We start from the raw sequence: 17374 nt of genomic DNA, 5'->3' as shown, positions 1-17374 counted from the left end.
CTAGGGAGATGCGGGAGTCACTGTGGGTTAAACCACAGAGCCTAGGACTTGCCGATCAGAAGGTCGGCGGTTCAAATCCCCGCGACGGGGTTTGAGATCCCGTTGCTCGGTCCCTGCTCCTGCCAACCTAGCAGTTCAGAAGCACGTCAAAGTGCAAGTAGATAAATAGGTATCGCTCTGGCAGGAAGGTAAACGGCGTTTCCGTGCACTGCTCTGGTTTGCCAGAATCGGCTTAGTCATGCTGGCCACATGGCCCAGAAGCCAATAAAGCGAGATGAGTGCCACAACCCCAGAGTCGGTCACGACTGGACCTAATGGTCAGGGGTCCCTTTACCTATGTCTGCTAGGTGGTAGCAGGCTATTGGGTGATGACTTGACAAGCCACTGTAACATTAGAATCAGAATTGTACAATTGAAAGATACCCTCAGGGTCATCTAGTGGTCCTTAATGTTTACATGTTTTGTTTCTAGATGAGAAATGTGTAAATGAGCTCAGAGTAAGTATGCATTATTGTGCCAGGTCAGAATACCTCAAGCTGGATCTCTGAATAATTTAAGTAATTTCAGGCCCAGAAATATACAAGAGAGAAGCTAAGGGCTGGATCAAGCACACAAGGGAGATGATTTTGGATAACTTAATCCCTAACTTTATCAGCTGCTCAACTCTGCAGTTTGTTTGCTTGATCACACAAGAAGCAGCCCATCTACTATTTTAGTTAACCATAACTAACAGACCCATGATGTGTTGCTTATTTAGTATTCAAGCTGTCTGGCTCTTTTGTCAACATAAGCTAATGCAATGAAACCACTTGGCCAATAACCTGTTTTAATTACAATCTGCTGCCCATTGTTGGCAAAAGCTGTATGCCCTTAGGAGTTAATGGTACTTTCCTATCTGTACTGAACTGTTTCAGTGCAGTAAATCTGTTATATGGGAAATTGTCCAATCCTGAACCCTCCAGCACTAATTCTTATTAGCTTCATCTAACACATCCTGATTCATCCCATTGTTGGCAGGAGGGCACCATTTGGGGTTCAGTACCTGTAGAAACTACACATTTCATTTTCTGAGGGTCTTATTTTACTTCCATGGTACTACGAAGCAGTCAACCACCCAAATTTGATTTAAGGAAATGATTACATTAAAGGAGGTCAACTCACTGGTATTTTATTAAACACTTCCCTTCCTTTCCCAGCCATTGGACACACTGAAACTTTAAAGAGGCAGAAATATGCACACACACTTCATTTGTAGTCCTCCGGCACAAAATGTGGATTGTCTTGCATTACATGGAGGGTGGCAGATATAGATTATTAAACAGCTACATTTAGTTAAAACATTTTACTTAAGAAGAGTTACAGTACTGTCTTTGTAGATTTACCCTTTAATATCCACTCCACCAAACACTAAGCATAAGTGTTCATCTGGGCAGCCTTGAGATAGATTGTCTCCATTAGAGCCTCCAGCTCCTTCCTTCCCGTTGCTGTCCTCATTGGAAGACACTTTCCACGGAACAACACATAGACTGGTCCAGACGAGCAGAAGGCACAGGAGTTTTAAACTCCAGCTTTGTCCAATGTCCCTTTTCTGCAGTTAAAAAAACAAACAGAAAACTATGCAAAAAAAGGGGGTTTGCAGCAGCTTCTTTTCAATTAAAACCACTATTTGTCAATCTTGGAAAATTAGACCTGAAGCTTCTACAGGGAGTGGAAATATTGGGGATCTCTTTTCCCTCTTAACATTTTAAGTGACATACATGGGAACAGTGACTGCTGACAGCTTGTATGGTTTTAAAAGCAGCAAAGATAGATTCATGGAGGATATAGCAAACCACTTGTTGGGAATCAAAAAGGGGAGACTGCAGTTTCACACAATTCCTGCTTGCAGGCTCCTGACTGAGAACAGTATGTTGGACTATTTAGACCAGAAGGGTTCTTGTGGGTGTTGTGGAACACTGAAACACTGAGCGGCTCTTGGGCACCTTTTAAACTATTCCCATCTAGACCAGGAGTAAGAAACTCGTGGCCTGCCAGATGCTGTTGGATTCCTAACTTCCAACAGCTCCAACCAGCATGGCCAAGGGTGGGGATTCAGCAACATATTGCAGAGCCACAAGTTCAGATGGGTTGGGTAAAAATAATAAATTACGTACTATTATTCCTGACCTAGCCCACTGCTGCCTAATACTGACTGAAAGCAGCTCCTCAAGGTTTCTGCTAGTGAGAGAGGAGAGAGAGAATATGTTAGTATCTTCAGCTCACAGGCAGAGGTACCTGGCCTCCCCCGAGGCAGTTGAGCGAGATACTGTGTTTACCGTCCGTCTGCGACCTCCGGCAGGCTAGGTAAACAAACCCGGCGATTCTTCTCATTAGACGTGAGATAGAACACACCCTCTGCTTCTCTGCTTTTCTCTCCCTCCCTGCATTCTCCCAGGGAGGAGAAATGAGACAGACAGGAGTCCTTTCTACATGTTTTATTCTTGTCACTCAACAGTACATAGAAATGCAACTGTTCCCTTCAGACTCCATCAGAAGAGTCACACACTCCTCCCCTGTACTTCCAGCACAGGTCACATGACACTCTGAGCTAACATCCGGTGCTCAGTACAGAGAATAGGCTCCACCTTTTCTCCAACAGTACATCTGCAAAACATAACATCCTGTTTTGCATTCCAGCAATCTGGAGCTGGCTTTTGCCTTGGTGCTTTTTCCTGACAGAATACTCTTTCGATACGATAATCTTTATTGTCATTGTCTCATACAGAACAACGAAATTGAAAAAATCTACATAAGACATTTAAAACCAACAAGCCAGCTATCCCAGCCTGGTTAGCCCCCTAAAAACTCTGATACCCCATTTTTAAATACAATATATTCCCATAGAGACTCCTTACACTGCATTTGGATAAAAACTGTTTCTCAGGCGGCTAGTCCTAGTCTTTATAACCCTGTACCTTCTTCCAGAAGGCAGAAGCTGAAAGAGATCATTTCTGGGGTGTGCACTATCCTGCGCTATCTCTGCAGCTTTCTTATGGCACCTGGAAGCATAGATTTGATCCAAGGTGGGAAGAGTGCACCCAATTATTCTCTCTGCAGTCTTTACAACTCTGGACAGCATTCCTATCACCTGCTGCAAAAGATCCTTTTAACTGGATAATATTTGGGATTAAACCTGGGACCTTTCTGCATGCAAAACACCTGCTCTTTCAATGAGCTATAGATGCTCTTGATAAACTTGAAGCTGCGTTATTCCATATCAATCTTTTTGCACACGTAGCCCAGGTGTGCCTACTCTGAATTGACCACAACTTCCCAGGGTTGCAAAAAGATCTGTTTTAGTATCACCTGTTCCCTGATGCTCCTCCCTCTCCATCTTGTTAAAAACTGCAGACTCAAGGGACTGATCCTGGGACCTTTTTCATGCAACAGATGAGCTCTACCTCTGATCTACTACTCCCACTCCCTTTAGTATGTGGTGACAGTGTTTATAATCCTGGGGGGCGGGGGGAGTCACACTACATAATCAGAGGCCACATAAGCACTTTGTTTTGGATTACAGCTCCCATCAGCTTCAGCCACTACTTGCTTCAGATAAGTCAAGGTTGTGGGGAGGTTACATGGCTGGGGCTGCCATCTCAAAATTGCTGGCGATGGCAGATACGCAAAGAGGATTCCCCAGTATAATGTTCCCAATGGAAGCTAACCAAAGATATCATCATAAGAAACACCCACTTATATATTTACACATTGTGTCCAGTGCTCCTGTTGGGTCCATTCCACCAAATATATACAAATGGCCCTGAAACACAGCTGCTGAGTGGGCTGCCCGCCCTGCTGGTACAGATCCAGTAGCTGACAGGGTCTCCCACTTCATTTCAGCTGCAAGCACATTAAATCAATCCACATCAGTGCTCATCAGGTGCAAAGCTTAAGCAAACTGAGCTTGAAACACACATAACAGGGCTGCATGCACATTCAGTGATTCTGCAACAGGAAAATGAATTTGGTAAAGAGTTTGGGACAGTTACGTCAAAGTTAAGATTCTAGCTGTAATGACAGCAAAGATTATTGGGGGGGGGTGGCTTAAACAGATGGGAAATGCCTGAAAAAGAGGAATCAAAGGAAGGCTGAATGGAATTTAGAATTTATTTTTCTCATTAATGTCTTCCTTTCCATAAAGGAACTTATGGCAGCATACATGGTTATCCTCCCCTTTCCTCCCTTGTATCCTCACAACCCTGCACAGTAGGTTAGACTGAGAGATTGTGCCTAACCTAAGGTCACCCAGTGAGATCTGAGTGGGAATCTGATTCCTCGTCTTCCTGGATCTTGTCAAACGCTACCCACTACCCCACACCACCTCCTAAGGCTGTACCACAATTCTGTAGTAACACAGCCTGCAGGTGGAAACTGTAATCAGGATCCTACAGTATTTCTCACATTCTTAGCCTTTAAGGCTTTATAACATGGGTAGGCAAACTAAGGCCCAGTCGCCTTCTAAATCTGGCTGACAGACGGTCTGGGAATCAGCATGTTTTTACATGAGTGGAATGTGTGCTTTTATTTGAAATGCATCTCTGGGTTATCTGTGGGGCACAGGAATTAGTTCATTTTTTAAAAAAAAATCAAAATATAGTCTGGCCCCCCACAAGGTCTGAGGGACAGTGGACCGGCCCCCTGCTGGAAAAAAATGCTGACCCCTGCTTTATAATGTGTAGCTTCTAAAAGCTAAAATTTTATGGCTTTGGGTTTTTTTAAGGCAAGATGGGAAGATAAGAATCCCTTTCCACAAAGTTTGCACCACTGAGTACTTATTTGTATCAAAGCAGAAGAGATAATCAAAAAGGGTATCACCTGCCAATCCGCCATGTATGTAGAGCCTGTTCTCGACAGCCACCATGGCATGGCCATGTCGAGGAGCAGGAGGGTCGCCCCAAACTTCTGGTTGCAGCCATGTCAGAGTGGCTACAGGTGGCGAGAGAGAAATGTATTAAGATGAAGCAACAGCTACCTCAAGGTCCTTGCTCCCTGCTTCCCACACACAGGGTTGCATTTAGCTATGTTTTACCTAAGAGTAGACCCCTTGCAATTAAAAGGCCTACATTAGTCATGTCTATCCATTTCGATGGTTTTTCTCTAAGTAGGGCTAACAGGATTCAACTCCATCTGCTGCCAGGCCAAGGGGAATCAGCTAAACATTTAGTTTGGGAAACATCTGCACAGGAGCAGAGGAAGCTTACCAGAGTCAAAGATGTGAAGCTGCTGGTCTTTGACTGGATCCACCCCTTTATCGCCTCCTCCAAATACATATAAATGGTCCCCAATCACTGCTGAGGATGTATGATAAGTCCGAAGGGATGGTGGAGTGCCGATCACCTTAGGGCTCATCCAAGTTCCACCTTCTAACGTGGAAAACAAAAATATTTGTAAGCTACAATATTGAAAAATTGGGGATTGCACACAAGTAAATTATAAGCACAGAAATTGGGGGTGGGTGCGAATTACACGTCACATGTGGAAGAAAGAAATGGAATTCCTAGTCCCCTTTGGTTACCAGGCGAGTGCTTAAATGCAAGGCTAATTTAGTGGTACTTTGATTCAAAGTAACATCAAAGAGAAACTAGAACTTGAAACTACTGAACTGTACTTCCTCAAGAGATTTAGTGCTATAGGTTAGGGACTGAATTGAAACATTTTGGGGTTTTAAATCAAATTACATGTGCCAGTTTTCTGACTGATGGCTTGGATGTTATAAACAACTATTTTGTGTGTATGTCAATGGCCACTGTTAAAACACAAGTATCACCATCTCTACATATTATTTCCTTCTGATCTCACAATTCCACCTTCTGACCCACTAGTGCAGTAACTCAGGATAATACTTCATGCATCTAAAGAAGCCAGATTGTAGTGTGCAAAAGCTGATGCCATAATAAATTTATTAGATATAGACGGTGACACAAGACACTATTGTTTTTGCTGCAGTACGCTAACCCAGCTACCACTCTGAAATAAGTTTTATTGTTATTTTCATCATCTAACAGATAGCCAGTGTGGTGTAGTGGTAAGATTGTTGGACTAAGTCCTGAGAAACTAGGATTCAACCCCCTGACTAAGGCCAAGTGAACTTGGACCAATCACTCTCTCCTAGCTTAACCTACCTCAATGGGTTGTTGTGAGGATAACTATTCTCAGGAGAGCTATATTTGCTGCTCTGAGCTCCTTGGTAGGATAGTGGGATGCAAATATTGGATATGAATAAATTTAGAAATTGGACAGCTGCATGTTTGAAATCTTTTTTCAAAAATACTCCAAGAAGTAATAAAATGAAACGGAAATAACTGATACGGAGGTCCAGAACTTGCACACAATTACTGTTCCCAGTTTCACTGGCTCCTCCAAACACCCAGAGGCTCGTGGGCCAGCTTGTGGGAATGAAGGTGGCATGCTCATACTGCGGCAAGAGACCCCACCAGGCAGGTGCCATCCAACAGTGTGCATCTGGGAGCCAGAAAGACACGTAAGAGCCTGGTAGTGGGATCAAGCCAAAGGGGGCTCATCTAGTCCAGCATCCTGTTCTCACAGCAGCGCCTGATTTCGGGCAGTGTGGGCGCTTCCCATACATAGGGCGCCAAAAGAGGGAGAGCAAAATTGAGATGGTCCATTTCAGTGTGCCAAATTTTGTCATAACTCAGTGCACCAGTTTACCAAAGATTACCAAAGTCTGCCCCTGCTCAGAGGCCAGCCAGATGCCCCAATGCAAAGCCCACAAGCAGGACCTAAAAGCAGCAGCACTCTCTGCAATTGCTGTCAGGTAAGGGACGTGCGTGGCATTGTGGGTTAAACTACAGAGCCTAGTACTTGCGCATCAGAAGGTCAGCGGTTCGAATCCCCGTGACTGGGCTTGAGTCATTTGACATGATTTCTGATCAATCCCACAAGCCTCTGCACCTCTGCCCATTTTCTCTATGCCTGGTAGTCACATAGCACAGACTAGTTGTTCACCAGGCATCCTGAGTACATAAAGATAAGGAGGTAGCTTTGATGTAGCTTTTGGTAATCTTTAGGTAGCTTTTAGGGCCAGGAACAGAGTTTACATGGAGGTGGTAAAATTGTGGGGGGAAATGGCGTCCGGCACTCTTCCTCTGTGCCTTTGGACGGTCATGCCGATAGAAAACCTTAGCTCTTTGCAGCTCTCAGCACAGCAGAGTTCTTTGCACAGCGGCAGGAAGTGTTGCCTTGTGTGTGGATAATAAATCAGACTGAATGCAGGCTTCTTGCTAATCTCCAACAGTCTTTAATGTGAAAGAAAACATCATAAATCAGCCCGGCGAGAGAGCAGACATCCTTTCTTCTCTCAGCCAAAAAACGAAAGGAAACTCACACACAGACAGATTCCCGTATGTGAACATAACCACGCCTCAGAATGTGAGACGTCACACAGAACTGTTAACCCTGTAAGTTCTGTTTCTCCTCACAAAAATGCCTGTATTTCCTTTCCTATAGGTTTATGACCTCCGGGGTTTGCTAAATGCATTCCTCTTTGGTTCCTGTTTTATTTAACCTAAACATGTATGCATGCTCAAATAGTAAATAGTTCTTTGTAGTTAAGAGGCTTCCTCTGATTCCACTTTGTCCCCACAGGGGATTTTTTGAAATGCTCAGAGGAAATCTGATTGGTTGTTACAAACACTGTGTTAAAGTTCTTTTGTGAATAAAAACGGCCTGGGCCAGGGAGTGGCATTGCACACTTTTCTCCCAGAGTCTTTCTGGTCAAGCCTCGTGTCTATTTTATTAATCAGGGTCCAGTCCTTCCTTTACCTTCAGAACGCAACAGATGACTTTCCCTTTCCTGCTGCCTGGCTCTGCAGGAGTTAGGTACAAGGAGTTTTGCCCCACATGGGCACAGGGACTGTCCCCAGGTGGGAGAAGGGCATACCTGGCATGGAGAAATAAGCAAAACGGATCTCAGCAAGGCTGCTGTTCCATGTGGAGCAGAAGATGGAGCGTGTCTCTTTAAGCCTTCAATGCTATCTATGCACACTTACTGTGCTGCCAAATACAGCAGTTCTTGTGAGGAGAACCTGAGCTTACAGGATTAAACAGCTCAGAGTGTGCGTCCTGCCTACTGTGGGGCGGAGAGACTCTGTGTCACTTCCAAGAGTCTCAGTTCTTTGTTCTGTTCTGTTTTGTTTTCGTTTTCATCCAGGGCAGACACGTTTGTACAATGTTCCATACTCTGCTGGATAATGGATAGTTTACGCTGTAAATTCCTGCCAACCTAGCAGTTCGAAAGCACGTCAAAGTGCAAGTAGATAAATAGGTACCTCTCTGGCGGGAAGGTAAACGCCGTTTCCGTGCGCTGCTCTGGTTCGCCAGAAGCGGCTTAGTCATGCTCCCTCGGCCAATAAAGCGAGATGAGCACTGCAACCCCAGAGTCGGTCAGCAACTCTGCATGACAGCCTGATTTATGCATATCGACGAACAGAAAACAGAAGGCTTTATTTTTGACCGCTGTGAGACTGCTTTTGCTCAGAGCTTTTGGAATGTGTGCTGCGCAACAGAAGCACGCCGGACCTTATCTCTCTGAGCAATAAATTATTCTCAGAGGTTATGGAAGCCGAAGCTTTTACGCTGTCAGAGAAAGCCTGCTTTTATGTGCTGTGTGCTGAAAAGCTGCTGGCTGCTGAAGAAGAAAGCCCAGCTCTGAGACCCTGCCTGGAGGGAAGCAGGGAGTCTCGCTGGCTGCAAGCTGTGTGCTGCAAAGAGTTGCTGGAGGCCTCTCCTCGGAAGACGGCTGGTACGCATGAGTACTTCTGAGCCCCAAGGGAGGACCGGGGGAGGAGATGGCAGAGCTCCAGGAATCTTTTGATGTCCTGTTTGAGAAGCTCACTGGCCAGAACTGGGAAATCTGGTCCAGAAGAGCAAGGGGGTTTTTGGCTGTGAGGCTTGGGTCCTTATACCAAAGGCCAAATGCAGAAAGGGTGGCCCTAGGTCCCAAAAGATGATTTTCTGTGGGTATGAGCCAGGGACCAAGGGGTGGAGATTTGCCTATCCATCAGCTTAGAATTCTGCTTAGAATTAGAGAAGCTAGGTTTCAAGAAGAGTCTTGCTGACAGTTGCCTGTACCTTAAAGGGTCAGGAGAGTCACAGGAAATGGTGTTAATCTTCGCTGATGACATAATTTACACCGCAAGGGCAGACAAACAGGTACAGAAGTTTGCCCAAAGAGCTTGGGAAGCGGTTTCAGCTCAAGAACCTGGGTGCAGTAAAGATCTACCTGGGCGTGAAGATAGCTAGAACTGAGGATGGTAGCTTCTTGCTCAGTCAGAAAGATTGAGCAGTTGCTTGAGAAGTTCAGAAAGTCTGATTATGCAGGGGTTAGGACACCCATGGAGACGAGCTACATGAAAGACAGTAAGCAAGCAGAACGCGCTGAGTTCGAGAACGCTGAGCTCTTTCAGTCAGCTCTGGGTAGTCTGTTGTATCTGTCCCAATGGAGCAGACCGGACGTTGCTTTTGTTACCAATCTGCTCAGTAGGGAAGCTACAAAACCCAGTTTAAGTGCCTGGCATGGTATCAAGCGGGTACTGCATTAGCTGCAGGATACCAAGGACTTCAATCTCAAACTGTCAGCTGCAGGTGAGACGAAGCTCACATGCTGGGCAGACAGAGACTGGGCGGATCTGGATGACAGGAAGTCCATATCTGGGATAGTAATAAAGTTCAGGAAATCTCTTGTTGGGTGAAAGTCCTGGAAGCAAAGTCTTGTTGTGCTATCCTCTACGGAGGCTGAGTTCAGCGCACTGTCAGATTTGTGCCGGGAACTGGAGTTCTATAGATGCTTGGTGCAAGAGATCTGTGGGGATTGTAGCTTGCCCATCACTGTTTGAGGAGACAATCAACCCTGTCTGAAGCTAGCAGAATCTGGACAGTTTAAGGCCAGAACCAAGCATCTAGACATACGTTTCCAGAATGTGTGTCAAAGTGTCCAGTCAGGTTTGATAGGGCTCAAATATTGTGCCAGCCACGATAACTTGGCTGATGGTTTCACTAAACCATTGAGCTTCCAGCGTCATGGGGAGTTCTGTGGTGGTTTGGAGTTGGGATAAGTGGTGATACTTGCTTGCTCCCAGTAGTGCAGGACGAGAGGGGGTCTGAGGAGAACCTGAGCTTACAGGGTTAAACAGCTCAGAGTGTGCGTCCTGCCTACTGTGGGGCGGAGAGACTCTGCGTCACTTCTAAGAGTCTCAGTTCTTTGTTCTGTTCTGCTTTCATTTTCGTCCGGGGCAGACACGTTTGTACGATGTTCTGTACTCTGCTGGATAATGGATAGTTTATGCTGTAAATAAAGTGCTTTTTGTTTTAGTAACTCTGCGTGAGAGCCTGATTTATGCACATTGATGCACAGAAGACAGAAGGCTTTATTTCTGACTGCTGCTAGACTCTGCTTTTGCTCAGAGCTTTTGGAATGTGTGCTGCGCAACAGAAGTACGCCGGAGTATCTCTCTGAGCAATAAATTATTCTCAGAGTTCTTTCCAAGGTTATGAGGACAAAAGGAATAAGGAGGTGGAAGGGGAACCAAAACAGTTTTATTAACTAATAAACAGCAGGCATGCAACATAACATAACATAAAACATACCCAATCTCCCCTTCAGCTGCCCAGAGCCCCAGGTAGAGCAGCAGGAGAAAGACCCTGACCGTTGGTCTCCCAGCACCAGGTCCTTTGATCTGGGTAGAAGCTCTCCTGTCCCCTCCCACCTATGGCTTTTATAGCCTGCCTTGATATAATCAAGTGCACCTGGCATTACCCATGATTAGCCCAGGACCCTGAGATGGAACTAATACAAAGCAGCTGAGAGTCTCCCACTACCTGCAGCTGGGCATCCAGCCAGCACTTGCAACACAGAAGAACCCAATAAACTCCCGACAGGTGTGTGAAACACAAGAATCCAGCAGACCTCAAACTGGGGGTGTTAAAGGGAAAGGGACATGCCACCTAACTCCTCAAAATACAATTCTCTTCCGCATTTCCACTACACTTACCCAGGAGTAAACACCACTGAACAAACATGCATAAATGCTGTAGCAGCTACTAGGATGAACCGGGAACCAGGGTAACCCTGGGCTATGAACTCAGTCAGAGAGTCTCAAGGAAGTCACTCTCAGCCTCTCCATCTACAACATGGGGATAAAACAAGGCTGGGTAACCTTGCTGGGCTGTTCTATGGATTATTGAGGGTGTATGTGCAAAATACTGTGAATACCCCAATCTTATTATTCATACAAGAGTGAAACAAACTGCTGCACTATGGACTCTGCCAGACAGCCTCTCTTCCAGGATACTGCCTTCCACCACCAAATTTTCTCCTCCCTGCTTCTCAGAAGCCAGTCATTATTCCTTGCTCTGTGTGTACATTTCACCCTAAGTGAGCTGTTTTGCCCTCTCTGGGTCCAATCACTCCCCCCCCCCCAGGTAGTTTTAAACTTTTGAAAAACTTCAAGCTCTTCCAAGCCTGTTGTGGGTAGGTGGTGCTGTTTTACCTACATGAGGTCACATACTAGAAGATGCTATGCAGCTTTAGCCAAATGGATGCCCTCCAGGTATTTGGGACTACAACTCCCATCAGCTCCAGCCAACATGGTCGTTGTCATTCAAAAGATCTGAAATGCACCTTCTTGGCAAAGACTGTCTTCTCTCTGTCCCATCAACACCAGAAGCCCATTAACACCAGAAGCCCTTCTGTGGCTGCTCCTCTAGATAGGATTCCCTCCCAAGAGAGGTTATATGAGCCCCCTCCTTGTTATCCTTCCACCAGCAGGCTAAGGCCTTCCTGTTCAGACAGGCCTTTGGGAACTTAAGGTACAGGCGATGCTGACCACTGGGCTGCTGTCAAGACAAACAGGATTTCAATTACTGGTTCCAAATGTGTTCTGATGTATTGTAAACTATTGTTCCTAACTAGTTTGTTTTTTTGACTTTGTATTTTATAATGCTGCTTCAAAATGTTGAATCCCAACTTGAGAGAAAGCTGGGATATAAATATAATAGGCAAATGAATAAATAATACACAGTAGTATACAGGATAGCATCCTCACTCCCTGGTACACCAGATTTCTGCAACCTGGTGTACAGTCATGTTCTTTTGAGGATAACGAGAATTGTTCTTTAAATCATCTGGAGGGCACCAGGGTCGGGGGAGGTTGATGTGCACAACATTTTAAAAAATTAGTTCTTTACTGAGGTTTGCATATTTCAAAAGAAAGAGTCACAACACAATCATAAGGTAAATATGTTACCAGAGCTGCCACCCCCTACAGTGATAAACAAAATCCATACCCCACACTACAATTCAAAATGAAAGTGTGGTGTTGTGGTTAGAGTGTTGAACTAGGGGTCTGGGAAACCAAATTTCAAATCTGCACTTAGCCATGAAGCTCACTGGGTGTCCTAGAGTCAGCCACTTCACTCTCAGCCTAACCTACCTCACAGGGTTGTTTTGAGCATAAAGCGGGAAGGAGAACTATAAGGGGCACCTTGAGCAGCTTGGAATAAAATATGGGATATAAAATAAACATGGCAATACAATTAATATAGAAACCTGTCAAAAGCAGCATTAGAACATTGTAGGTGTTGTCTTCCCTTCATGGACCACTGCCTTGCCGTGGCGAAGGGGCTTGAATAACTCAGAGAAGCTATGAGCTATGCTGTGCAGGTTCACCCAAGATGGACAGGTCATAGTGGAGAGTTTTGACCAAATGTGATCCACCTGGAGCAGGAACTGGCAAGCCACTCCAGTATCCCTGCCAAGAAAACTCCATGGACAAAGACAACAGGCACATAAAAGCTATGATGCTGGAAGATGAGCCCCTCAGGTCAGATGTCATCCAACATGCTGCTGAGGAAGAGCGGAGGACAAGTACAAGTAGATTCGGAACTGATGAAGCAGCTGGGCCAAAGCCAAAAGGTCGCTCAGTTGCGAATATGCCTGGAAGCAAAAGGAAAGTCCAATGCTGTAAAGAAAAATATTGCATAGGAACCTGGAATGTAAGAACCATGAACCTTGGTAAGTTGGATGTGGTCAAAAATGAGATGGCAAGAATAAATATTGACATCCTGGGCATCAGTGAACTAAAATGGACGGAAATGGGCGAATTCAGTTCGGATGACCATCATATCTACTACTGTGGGCAAGAATCCCGTAAAAGAAATGGAGTGGCCCTCATAGTCAACAAAACAATGGCGAAAGCTGTACTGGGATGCAATCTCAAAAATGATAGAATGATCTCAATACGAATCCAAGGCAGACCTTTTAACATCACAGTAATCCAAGTTTATGCACCAACCACTGGTGCTGAAGAAACTGAAATTGACCAATTCTATGAAGACTTACAACACCTTATAGAAATGACACCAAAGAAGGCTGTTCTTCTCATCATAGGTGATTGGAATGCTAAAGTAGGGAGTCAAGAGATAAAAGGAACAACTGGCAAGTTTGGCCTTGGAGATCAAAATGAAGCAGGGCAAAGGCTAATAGAGTTCTGCCAAGAGAACAAGCTGGTCATCACAAACACTCTTTTCCAACAACGCAAGAGACGACTCTACACATGGACATCACCAGATGGGCAGCATCGAAATCAAATTGATTATATTCTCTGCAGCCAAAGATGGAGAAGCTCTATACAGTCAGCAAAAACAAGACCTGGAGCTGACTGTGGCTCAGATCATCAGCTTCTTATAGCAAAATTCAAGCTTAAACTGAAGAAAGTAGGAAAAACCACTGGGCCAGTAAGATACAATCTAAATCAAATCCCTTATGAATACACAGTGGAAGTGAGGAACAGGTTTAAGGATTTAGATTTGGTGGACAGAGTGCCTGAAGAACTATGGATGGAGGCTCGTAACATTATACAGGAGGCAGCAAGAAAACCATCCCAATGAAAAGCAAATGCAAGAAAGCAAAGTGGCTGTCCAGCGAGGCCTTACAAATAGCAGGGGAGAGAAGGCAAGCAAAATGTGAGGGAGATAGACAAAGATACAGGAAACTGAATGCAGATCAGAAGTCAAATGGGCCTTAGAAAACACTGCTAATAACAAAGCGCAAAATATGGTCTGAAGCTCAACATCAAAAAGTACAAAGATCATGGCCACAGGTTCCATCACCTCCTGGCAAATAGAAGGGGAAGAAATGGAGGCAGTGAGAGATTTTACTTTCTTGGGCTCCATGATCACTACAGATGGTGACAGGAGCCACGAAATTAAAAGACGCCTGCTTCTTGGGAGAAAAGCAATAACAAACCTAGACAGCATCTTAAAAAGCAGAGACATCACCTTGCCAACAAAGGTCCGTATAGTTAAAGCTATGGTTTTCCCAGTAATGATGTATGGAAGTGAGAGCTGGACCATAAAGAAGGCTGATCGCCGAAGAATTGATGCTTTTGAATTATGGTGCTGGAGGAGACTCTTGAGAGTCCCATGGACTGCAAGAAGATCAAACCTATCCTTTCTGAAGGAAATCAGCCCTGAGTGCTCACTGGAAGGACAGATCGTGAAAGCTGAGGCTCCAATACTTTGGCCACCTCATGAGAAGAAAAGACTCCCTGGAAAAGACCCTGATGTTGGAAAAGATGGAGGGCACAAGGAGAAGGGTACGACAGAGGACGAGATGGTTGGACAGTGTTTTCGAAGCTACCAGCATGAGTTTGACCAAACTGCGGGAGGCAGTGGAAGACAGGAGTGCCTGGTGTGCTCTGGTCCATGGGGTCACGAAGAGTCGGACACGACTAAACGACTAAACAACAACAGGTGTTGTCTCCCCCCTTTTATTGGATTTTTTTTACAAAACACAATAATTCTTTCTTTTTTAAAGTTAGTGGTTTCATGTTCCTTTGTTTGTTTCAGTTGCTCTCTGCTTTCATATAGAGAGGATGCTTATTTCTTTGCTGTCTGTGTAGTAAGAAATAAACCATAGCGATGTAGCCATAAATCTCATCACTTCCCTGTGCTGGAAACTCTGCTGGATGGGAATGTGCCTGAGGCCTCATCGAAGGCTCAGGTCGTTAATCACGTCGGGAGGCGATTCTGAAGGACTCGGCCGGAGGAAAATGAGCTTTATCAGCTTGGCCGAACGGAGATCTCGACACTTTCAATGGTATATAACTTTGAAAGACATACAGAAGATGAATAATGAAATGAATGGACGTTGCTGGAAATGTCATAGACCTCAAGGAACCTTTTTTCATTTATGGTGGACCTGTGAAAAGACCAAAAAGTTTTGGAGAAAAGTTCATTTTGAAATGCAAAAAATGTAAAAAAAAACCCACCTAAAATTGCATTGGACCCCAAAACTATGCAGTTGGAATTGACTCCTTCAGCTACTGTATTGTGAAATCATCAGTGGAACTATTTAGTTATATGACCACAGCAGTTAGAGTGGTGTTGGCTAACATATGGAAATCTGACTTATGTCCGGAAATAGATGCATGGAAAGAGAAACTATCAGAATATGCAGTAATGGCAAAACTCGCCAATTTAGTAAATAATAGACTCATGGAGGAACATAAAAAACTTGGAATCTTTATAATTTGTATACAACTTAACAGAACTGTAACAAAATGAACATCTGTATGGATTTGTATAATAGACCTTAGGTTACAAAAATATTTCCTGTTTAAAAATAGAAGCTTTGTGTGTATATGATAAAGAAAAAAGTATATAGTAGAAGAAATCTTGTCTGTCTGATCTAGAAATGAAATCATATTTTTAAATAATTTTTGCTTTAGATTTTTATAATCATATATGGTATTTCTCCAACAGCAAACTATCTAGAATTGGAAATAATATTTAGTACACTAACCTTTGTTTAACTCTTGATAAATGTCAGCTTGCTGAGTTATTTTATACCATTGTGATTCAATGTTATATTTGCGCTCAACAAGGGAAACCCACATGACCTGAAGGTGTTGCTGTGCAATGTTAGGTCAATGATTCATAAGCCCACTGCCATCCATGACTTGATCATGGATGGAGGACTTGACCTGGCATGTGTAACAGAGACTTGGTTGGATGAAGCAGATGGGCCTGTCCTAGCTGCTGCTTGTCCACCAGGTTCCCCTTACACACAGCAACCCAGGTCATGTGGGCGGGGGGGGGGGGTGTGTGCAGTGATTTTTAGGAAGTCACTAACTTGCACCAGGCGTCCTACTGGGAAGACCCAGTTCTCTGAGTGTAAGTTCTGGAAGTTGGGCAATAGGAGCACTACAGGATTCCTTTTGGTGTACTGACCTCCCCGCTGCACCAAGGATTCCCTGCCTGAGCTGCTTCAGGTCATGGTGGATGTTCTCCTGGAGACACCTAGTTTGGTTGTCCTAGGGGATTTTAACATCCATGCCAACACAACCTTACAAGGGGCTGCTTGGGACTTCGTGGAAAGCATGGCCTCTATGGGGCTGTCCCTGAATATGTTTGGCCCAACTCATAGTCATGGACATGCCTTAGACCTGGTGTTCACCTCTAGTGACATGGGTGATCTGACACTAAGTAAAAGTGAAACAAAAGAAGTGCCATGGTCAGATCACTTCCTGGTGCAACTGGACTTCTCTGCGACCCTTCCCCTCTGCAGGGAGGTGGGACTGTATTGATATGGGGCTATCTGTTTAGCCCATTTTAGTGTTGGCTAAGTTCTAAAATCTTCCTGGAGCTCTTAACTGTGTATTGACAAATGTACTTTTTTCTGACTGACGGTCGAATAAAAGGTTGATGATGATGATGCGACCCTTCCCCTCTGCAGGGAGGTGGGACCAATTTGGATGGTCCGCCCCGCCTCTTAATGGATCCAAATGGTTTCCAGAGAGTGGTAAGGGATGCTTTATCCCATGTTGATGGCCTTTCAGCTGATTCCCTGGTGGCCCGCTGGAATGCAGCGTTAACCAGAACTATCAACTGTCTGGTTCCGAAGCGCCCTCTCCGATTGCATGGAGCCCAGACAGCCCCATGGTATTCTTCAGAGCTGAGGGTGAGGAAACAATCACTGAGACGGCTAGAACGCCAGTGGCAGAAAACTCATTCTGAATCGGACCAGACAAGGGTTAGAGCTCAATGTCGAGCCTACCAAGTGGCAATAGCGACTGCGAAGACGACTTTCTTCACCAACTCTATTGCATCTACAGAAAATAGTAGCAGGAGACTCTTGTAAAGACCCCAAGATGTCCTGCAATGATTTTGCAAAGTTTTTTGCAGATAAATTCGCTCAGATTCGGAAGGAGGTAGACACCACCTTGGAAGCAGGACTGTGGCGGGAGAGTGCTAGAGCCCTGTCTGGTCAAGTTGCATGGAATCAATTTCAATCCGTTACCCCCGAGGATGTGGACAG

The 17374-nt window shown here is 44.8% G+C and overlaps 1 protein-coding gene across 1 annotated transcript; it reads right to left on the bottom strand.

Moving 5' to 3' along the window:
- Positions 1-3700: 3700 nt before the first annotated feature.
- Positions 3701-7074, bottom strand: LOC308578051 (rab9 effector protein with kelch motifs-like). The gene is made up of 4 exons (XM_081178336.1): positions 6349-7074; positions 5241-5402; positions 4812-4965; positions 3701-3884 (listed from the first exon to the last, which is right to left on the bottom strand). Exons 1-4 carry the CDS (start codon positions 6485-6487, stop codon positions 3716-3718), a joined length of 624 nt encoding a protein of 207 aa, XP_081034462.1. The 5' UTR covers positions 6488-7074; the 3' UTR covers positions 3701-3715.
- Between the last annotated feature and the right edge of the window lie 10300 nt (positions 7075-17374).

This window comes from Podarcis bocagei (assembly GCF_964188305.1).
Source record: "Podarcis bocagei genome assembly, chromosome: W".
NCBI classification, from domain to species: domain Eukaryota; kingdom Metazoa; phylum Chordata; class Lepidosauria; order Squamata; family Lacertidae; genus Podarcis; species Podarcis bocagei.
Note: the sequence above shows the minus strand (reverse complement) of the source record. Positions and strands in the feature narration are given on the sequence as shown.